Source organism: Atheta coriaria, unplaced genomic scaffold, assembly GCF_025399875.1.
Source record: "Atheta coriaria isolate IRGN ID8LTWV9N9 unplaced genomic scaffold, Caltech_Dcor_3.1 hic_scaffold_10_pilon, whole genome shotgun sequence".
Taxonomy (NCBI): domain Eukaryota; kingdom Metazoa; phylum Arthropoda; class Insecta; order Coleoptera; family Staphylinidae; genus Dalotia; species Dalotia coriaria.
This window is the reverse complement of record NW_027045452.1, coordinates 5581668-5590254: the sequence shown is the minus strand read 5'-3', so window position 1 is coordinate 5590254 and position 8587 is coordinate 5581668. Positions and strand designations below refer to the sequence as shown.

Genomic DNA, 8587 nt, shown 5'->3' with positions numbered 1-8587 from the left:
CGTGCGTGGGTAAAACCCAAGAAAAATGTTGTGTTATATTAAAATATGATGCAATAAACGATGAAGAGACGCAACGCCACCCCAAAAAGTGCGGAGGCGGAAATCCTTTCTCTATTATGTCAGTTTATTGTTTCATGTTTCATATCTCTTTGAAAATTGTTTTTACGATGCGTAAAAGTAATAAAACCCTTTGTTCTTTGTGCATTGAAAATCGCGTAGAATTTCAAAGCGTCAATACACGAAAAAAACCTTAATTGTTTCGGAATAATTAAAAAATGCACGATTGTGCGTTATTTGAAGTCGTTTGACGTTTGATGGAAGTTTTATGCGAAAAGCAAACGCCAATTAAATTCGACGTGTTGAAGCTGTCCGCTTCTTTTTTTGTTTTATGCCGAAGAGCGGACGTATTAAGAGCATCGCGTTGATGCGTTTTGCACGATCCTCGCGAAGGATCCTTCGACGTCGGCGGGCCGCCGCCGGTTGCCTTGTCGCGCGGCGTGCCTTGCCTTGAGGATGATTATCGCTGCTCTCTTGTGGCGCACGAAGTGTGCATCATTAAACGGCCGTGCTGCTGCTAATTCGAGCGCGCGTTGGCGTTGGCGGATTTTTATTCAAATTTAATAAAGATAATCGCTCGGGTGTCGAAAATGCACGGCGCAGGATGACCCCAAACGCGCTCGCTATTAATTTCGTGCTCATTACACACATTACATTGCATTACATTATACATGCTCGTTAACTATTAACGTGCACTCAGAAATTGCTAATTTAAAAGTAAAATTACAAGAACTTTTGATCTTAGTGGCAAATTTTTGTGAAATTATTTTTGCACGAGTACTGATCGCGATTTTGTAGTTTTCATTCATAAAATTCTAAACTCACCTCAAAATTATGTGCATTTATTCATATTAACCGCATTATAAAAGATTATTTTCAAAATATTGCATTGTGCTAAAAATATAACCAATAGTAAGTAAAACTAACCTCAAAATTCGATTTAACATGTCCACATCTATTATTATTAAATATAATTTGTCTTATAGGCCGAAATTACAACTAAAATGTGTTAGCAGAAATATTAATCAAAGCGCATTTCATGAAATCCGATGCAGTTTTTGAATTTTTTTCCTGAATGCAAATGCACATCGTGACGCTGTGTCGACGCGTCGTGATCCATTGGCAGTGGTTTTTGTGCGCGTTTCGACTCCCCGATTGTTATAGCCCATGATGACTGATGGCGATGGCCTATTGGCACAACTGGGCTGATGAATTGATAGATAGTTGATGCTCGGATGTGGGTGAACGCGTCGACCCCACGCCGCCGATACGGTCAGCATTCGGCATCAGACGGAGATCATTGCAAGCCGAAGAATACTGTTCGTTACCACTCTATGATTTTAATTTTCACCTGGGAATCAATAGCTGATGTCCTAACATATCTTCGGTTATGACCCACGATATCATTTACGACTTGCATCTGGCCGAAAGAAAGCCAGAACACGCTCGAATGTAAATTACACCGAACGGGCATTAACGCCGCTGCGCTTGTATAAAGCTCTTAATCGATTAATGATTTAAGCAAAAGCAGCGCGCTAACGAAACGATTGCGCAACACGATCGCCTCGTGTTTATTACGCGCGTCGTGCGCGTGTATCGCCGGGTTATTTTTTGCCGCGTGCCCTTTGTGAAGTCTTGTTAGCTTGGAAATCATCTTGATTGGCGATTCTGGAGCAGTCACACACCATGACTTAATGCAAATAATAATCTATTGTGATGCAACTGTAACGAAATAATTATGTATGCATTATTATTAAATGCGTGATAATTGCTTACATTATCTTTAACGCGTAAAATTAAAGCGCATTTCTTTAACCCATTCTAGGCAAAATTTAATAAATAATATTTTAATTGTCTTTAATCGGCGTGAAACTACCAAAGAACTCGTCAAATGATAAACAAACATCACGCTGGATTATCGTAAATCTTCCAGCGTCATTTCATTTACACTTAGGTTGTATTCTTGCGCTTTGGTAGTGATTGTCGAACCATTGCGGGGACATTTCGATTGTTTGTGTCGGCTGTGCGTTTAATGGCTGATTACACTGATATTAATAGTTAGCGATTATAGCGTTGCGATCGCGCACAATGTGCATGATACATTGTGCGTGGTTTTGTTCGACATCGCCATTATTGCAGTCATTAGACGCGTCGGCATGTGTGTAATGGCTGCATCTTTGCATCGATGCAAACGTGACAGCAATTTGTTACAAATTACGCCGATTCGCATCAGGTTACAATGTTTTATCAAGTAATGCCATGCTGCGATGGCATGCATACCGAGGAATTAGCGAAATTAGCTAAACGAAAGGTCTTAATCGCTAAAAATACATCTATACAACGCTAAAGATCACAAGTGTTAGAAAAACATACAAGACAAGATATCATTTGAAAAAAGTATGCATCATTTATGATCGACTGAAACTTAACAATCAATAAAACAAGTTCGGCTAGCGTTCTAGTTAGGATAAATGTTTTTTACAATAGTGTACAATTGAATACAATTTACAGGAGTACAATTATTATTTGAGTTAAACGCGCGCTGAACTTGGCCGGCTTACTACGATGAGACAACACATTTAGCCGGCAGCCATTTTGAGTATTTTCGCTTGCTGATGTAAGCACACGTAGAAATAAGTCAAGTGAAACCATTTGAAGATATCCAAAAATAAACAACCAAATCATCACTAGTATTTAAACCTTTAAAGCAACATCACATCACAATCAAATTAAGAATTAGTGCTACCATTGAAACCAAGTATTTTCGTAGAAAAAAAGGAAACAAACTCACAAAACGTCAAATAAATATTTACACCTTAGATAACGCGCTGTGTAGTATCTGTTTAAAACAATTACCGTGCACGTTAGCAATTGTTTTACACGGTGATCATCCCGACCAACAATTACTACATAATATATAAATATATATATATATATATATATATTACAATTTGTTTAAAGAAACAAAAAATAAAGTGGTAAAATATCCCAGAAGGACTAACAAGTGCGGCACGTCGAGTGTGTCACTTCGCCGGCCGAGGAACGGGTCGTTCTCACCTCACGAAACCCCATACTTATCATCAGCGTGTCAAAGGGATCCATTGCCATACGATCTTGATTGCATTCCACTTCGGTCCACAAATCTCGAACTGCGCATAAATTCTTGAAGTTTTCCTTGTCCTGGGCAAAAAGCAGAACGTTGTAGAACTAGTTAGGCAACTAAATATACTTACTTCATTCATTGGTGACCAAATTTTCACTCCGGAATCAATCCCACTGGATGCAAGATAACAAATACTAGGATGCGGCTGCACACAGTTGACGATTGACGTATCGCCAATAACGGCGGTCAACAACTTCGTCGATTTTCGATCCCAGAAGAATATCATGCCGTCATCCGATCCGGCACAGATAAAATTACCATCATCGCCCATAAAATTCGCCTCCTTGATGTCTGTCGTCGTGTTACAATGCCCTAAGTATCGAGTTTCGTAATCCCTCGATTCTAATCGCAGTGCCCGCTCAATCGGCGAGATATCCGCGTCCTCTTGCACTTCCATCTGCTCCACATCATCGACGCAATTCAGAGTTTTCAAGTTTTCAGCAATACTCTTGACGACTTTATCGCTAGCGTGCGTTGCAAACTTTTGTTGAAAGTAAGTCATCCAATTCTGAGCTTCCTCCGTCCACTTGAGCGCAATTAAACATTCAACAAGCCCTAAATATCCGGCAATAATTTCCGGCCAGTGCTTGATTACATGGACAAAATCTCGTGCCGCTAAATACGCGTCCCCGATATACCGCCTCTGCATGAGATGTTTTGCTCGTGCGATATAATCACAAGCGCATGGATTACCATCAATAAATTTATCATTTTCCGGCTCGGCTGTCTTTTGTGTCTCAGTTTTCGCTAACAAAGGCATTGGTTCGTAGCGAATATCATTGCAGCATGCTTTTGTGCAGCCATGTTGATATATCTTAGGCAACCAGTCAGGGCGAGACAATTCGTCCATGTTGCGACTATTATTCACGTCATAGAGGTAAACATGATCACCACCCATGTTTACAAGTAGATCTTTTCCCGTTGCATCAAAGGCGATGTAAGTTGCCACGTGACGGAAGCTATTGTGCATCACATGGTCTCGTGCGAGATGTCCCGGCGAAAAGTATTGAACACAGGTCGGATCTTGAGGCTCTGCTGGTGTGCGCTTTCTTGCATCAAAGGCGTGATTGATCTACGCATATAAATGCAAAGTTTACTGATGCCCGCATGCCAAGATGTATACTTACTGTAATTTTAGAAGTTTTTACAAAGCGACGATCGTATAATCGCACATAGGCATCATTGGCACCAACTGCAATAAGATGCGTCTTCGTGGGATTCACCGCAATGCATTTAAACTCGGTAGTGAAGAGATCCAGGAAAGCAGTTGCGTTCTTTGTGCATTCATGAGGTTCTCGCAAATCATATTGAATAACTAATCCGTCTTCACCAGCCGACCAAAATAAAGTCGGGCAATCTGGCGCCGTCGCTAAACGTTTTACTCTAGCCGCATGACAACTGCAATCCATGATTGCCTGCTTGCCAGTGTCTTCAATAGACTGCACAATCACCCTGCAGTCTCCAGCACAAGTTGCAATCATATTGTCATCACTAACAAACTACAACAAACAATATAATCATGCAAATAGTATTGAATTCCCTGCTTTCTATGATTAAACATACTTTAACTGAAAATATATTGCCAATGTGTTTGGTGGGCACAACATGCAAGCATTTCTTTGCAAATGGATCCCAAATCCTGACAACAGTGTCATCTGATCCAGAGGCCAAATGCAAGCCATCAGCAGTCCACTGCAGACAATTGACGCATCCTTGATGGCCTTCTAAGTGGTGTTCCAGATGCAGGCGCTTCAACAACTCAGCAGTGAACTGACATTTGTTCCGCAGGGTTTTGCCGTGATCGCAGTTAATTTCACGTCCGCGTAGGAGCCGGACAATGTTTTGATTCATGTCGACCATATCACGCAACGAATCCATACTGTTGGCTTGCTGATTAAACATTTGATTAGAAATTGGAATAAATTATTCACGTAGTCATACCGTTTTCGCTTGCCTGATGTAACAGCGCGCAGAATTCGCTCGCACTCGCTATCAGTGCGCTGACAACAAGCACGACCGCATCGTGAATTCACTGCGTGCCTGCCGGCAAATCTATCAGAAATTTTGCGCTGATTGCGGACAATTATTGCGAGAATTTTTATTTTGTTTATGGCGAATCGTGCTGTCAGTATTTATTATGGTTTGAGCTGTACAACGTAGGCAACTTTGTATGCGTTCACACTGTAGAAACGTTTGCAGTGGCATCTGCAAACAACTCTTGTTTTGTACTGACAGGACGATATGAATTTTCTTTTTGAATTATAAGTTCAATAAATATACACGAAGTATAGATCTATACTTCGTGAAATATAATAGAATTTTACATGATTAATAAGATAAAATATGAATGGTGATAACAACGTGATACAAGTTCAATTTTACTAACATTAGATATACAATAATGAATTACTGTGTCTGTCTCAAAGTTAGCAAAACTGAGCTATGTTATAATATTATTTATAATAATAACGAGTTAGTATTTGTCTTTCAAAGGCATAAAAAGATATGATATTTTAAAGCTTAACTAGCTGATAACATTCAGGACAATCGTAGAGTTTTTCATGGAAATCCTCGTTGCTAGCAAGTCGCCCAATTGCTGATTTGTCTCATGCCACATATACTTTCCAATAATCGGCACATCTTCCAAAGCTACCTTAAAACCGACGAGTAGTGTCATACAAAATCCGCCATTACTATTTTTCGAATCGAATTCAACCTGAACAAAACACAAATTAAAACAAAGTATTTAAAATACTTAAACAGACTAAAACTTACCGCAAGAATGCCGTGTGGTCGATGACTTGCCACATCGGCACCGAAAATCTCCACCATGAAGGCGTGCAGCGTGGAATGCACAGATTTGGCCTGGTTAATCTCGCAGACGGGTAGGTGCCACGTCGTCCTCTCGCTGAGAAGCACGTGCACCTTATTGTTGCGCTTCTTGCGGATCAGGACGACGAGGCGAAGGTAAGCGCGCGTGTGCGGTGTCAATGACGGCAGAATGTCAGAGTGCCACGAGCGGTCTCCAGCATTCTTAGCCATTTTGTACTCTCTGCAATGTATGATAAGATTTCATTATCACATGAAAAAACTTTATCCCACAGAAACTGCGCGAATACACTTTTTTCATTCGTTTTCGCAAAAGCGATAACATGAAAGAATTCCTAATGTTGTGTATTTTTGTCATTGTCAAACGTGCGCGCTTGTGCGAATGATGGATTCAAACAATAATTTTATTAGCAGCGAATCGCTGTTTAATGTAAGTGAATAACAAATCGCGATATTAACTGTGCGGAAGTTTGGTTTAGTATACAGTTAATACTTTCAGTTGCATATCAATAAAGAAATCTGGGACGACATTGCGGAATACAAAGATGAATACGCTGTAGTATTGGCCTACCGAGAGATGTACCGAATTTTATTCGCACATCGTGCTCCGCAAGTATTAATTAATTAAAACTAAACAACACTACAACACTAACAAAAGTATGACGTACCGTAGATACACTACAGGGCATTTTTGATAAAACATTTGAAAGACGCTGCGATTACAATGAAGTTGACTCATTGCACTCTTCACCTTGCTGTTTATCTGTTGGATATTTTCATGGACAATCATTCGATTACATCGGAAAGAATACTATTGCTTGCAAACTGTTGTTTATTAATAGCAGGCAAGTTTCAGACGGGATTTAAATAAAGTTATAAAAATATTTGAATGTTTTATATTTTACGTGTAATTTCCAGGCAAAGTAGAAGAATACTATATGAAAACGCCAAAAATTACTGAATTAAACTGGCTTGTGCCCTATCCGTACACAGTAAAGGATTATAAAATTCTCGAAGCGCACATTCTGAAGTACTTCGAATGGAACATAATGATACCAACTGCGGCGCACTACGTTCATTATTATTTGCAAGCTGCAGTTACAAAGGAAGACGTGCGATTAAAGCAACAAGGAGTTGCAACCATCGTACGAGACATGCATACAACTATTCGAACGTATCTTGATAAAGTATTAGATGGTAAGAAAGTGTCTCATTAATTGTAAAAAGAACTATATTTTAAACCAAGTTAATGTGTTGCCTATCTTGCCTAGTTTTGCATGAGATCTGAAATTTTCAATCAAATACGTTTGTATTGCTCAAATATTTTACAGTTATAGTAATTTTAATGCCCAAAAACTTCTAGTATTAAAGCATTACATTAACATCTATTATTTAATCAGGCAAATTTAGATATTAATGGGCTTGTTGTTAAAATAATTCTACATTTTAGATGTACATTATATGCAAAGGCACAAACCGTCACTTTTAAGCGCCGCAATCATATCCATCGCCCGGCAAGCAAACAAACTTAGCGAATGGCACGAACAACTCGAGCAATTCACGCACTACACATGCTCAGACATTCAATTCACCAAAATGATGTTATTAGAGTAAGTTAATAACATATTATTACTTAGATTATGACTATTTCATCAATTTGGTGTTATATTTTAGAACTTTGCCTCTACCATGTACTGATTGTGGTTTAACAATCACCAGCTAGAGATAATTACCTTGCTCTGTCAATGAGGGGTAAGATGTCTTGTGCTCTGAGTGGCACCTCATCCAAATTCTGAATCCACTTCGCCTGCAATGACTCCTGATCTGCACTGGATGGTGACTTTAATGTGCCACCAATAACATCACCAACAAGCACAAATCTGAACCACACTCCCTTCCCAGAATCCACCATAATCAGTGATGTACATTTAATCTGTAGTCCTGTTTCCTCCAGAACTTCCCTCTTGGTTGCTGTTTCGATGTCTTCACCCCTTTCCAGGCGACCTGCTGGTAAATACCTTGAATAAAAGGTTTTATTTTAGCCAAATAAAAATTATTTAAAAATCGTGTGTGTACCATTTTCCCGCACAGGATTTTTTCGCTTCTTGCATCATAAGTACTTCGCCGTGCTCGTTGATGATGACGGCAGCGACGACGTAGGTGATGGTCTCACCGACTATCGGCACCTGCTTCGGATCAACTTTGGGCACCTTGCCTTGTGTTTCCAGTGCTCGGTTTTGTTCTTCAATGCCGAAGTCGCAGATGAGTGACTCGCTGGACGGCGCGAGGCCCTTCAGCACCTCGTTGATTGCCTTTTCCACCTTGTCCGGCATCGCTTATTGTTTATAATTTACACTTTTTATGCACTCACAGTCTCATTAATTCGGCACCGTCGTCGAAAATGTATTTTTTAAAACAGTGTTAACCAGTGTTAATGTTTCATTATAAAATTGCGGCCGTCGCGGCGAACGCACTCGAGTGCACAATCAGGGCGGCGACATTTAGCATTAGCATTTGAATTATCTTACCGTCGTAGAA

The 8587-nt window shown here is 39.9% G+C and overlaps 3 protein-coding genes across 5 annotated transcripts; 1 reads left to right on the top strand and 2 right to left on the bottom strand.

Moving 5' to 3' along the window:
- Positions 1-2441: 2441 nt before the first annotated feature.
- LOC135800077 (WD and tetratricopeptide repeats protein 1-like) lies at positions 2442-5352 on the bottom strand. Of its 3 annotated transcripts, none has more exons than XM_065313178.1 (5): positions 5162-5352; positions 4784-5106; positions 4348-4719; positions 3291-4292; positions 2442-3237 (listed from the first exon to the last, which is right to left on the bottom strand). In XM_065313178.1, the coding sequence occupies exons 2-5, from the start codon at positions 5096-5098 to the stop codon at positions 3055-3057; spliced, it is 1872 nt and encodes a 623-aa protein (XP_065169250.1). In that variant the 5' UTR covers positions 5099-5106; positions 5162-5352; the 3' UTR covers positions 2442-3054. The 3 variants fall into 3 exon arrangements, with proteins under 3 accessions (XP_065169250.1, XP_065169248.1, XP_065169247.1); XM_065313176.1 differs by having other exon boundaries at positions 4784-5110; positions 5175-5352; XM_065313175.1 differs by having other exon boundaries at positions 4784-5110; positions 5162-5351.
- A 134-nt stretch (positions 5353-5486) lies between these two features.
- LOC135800079 (8-oxo-dGDP phosphatase NUDT18) lies at positions 5487-8586 on the bottom strand. Its single transcript, XM_065313180.1, has 4 exons — positions 8126-8586; positions 7783-8067; positions 5996-6272; positions 5487-5936 (listed from the first exon to the last, which is right to left on the bottom strand). Exons 1-4 carry the CDS (start codon positions 8380-8382, stop codon positions 5745-5747), a joined length of 1011 nt encoding a protein of 336 aa, XP_065169252.1. The 5' UTR covers positions 8383-8586; the 3' UTR covers positions 5487-5744.
- On the top strand, positions 6389-7865 carry CycJ (Cyclin J). Its single transcript, XM_065313181.1, has 6 exons — positions 6389-6479; positions 6549-6662; positions 6723-6894; positions 6968-7246; positions 7500-7659; positions 7724-7865. Exons 1-6 carry the CDS (start codon positions 6432-6434, stop codon positions 7770-7772), a joined length of 822 nt encoding a protein of 273 aa, XP_065169253.1. The 5' UTR covers positions 6389-6431; the 3' UTR covers positions 7773-7865.
- Position 8587: the final 1 nt, after the last annotated feature.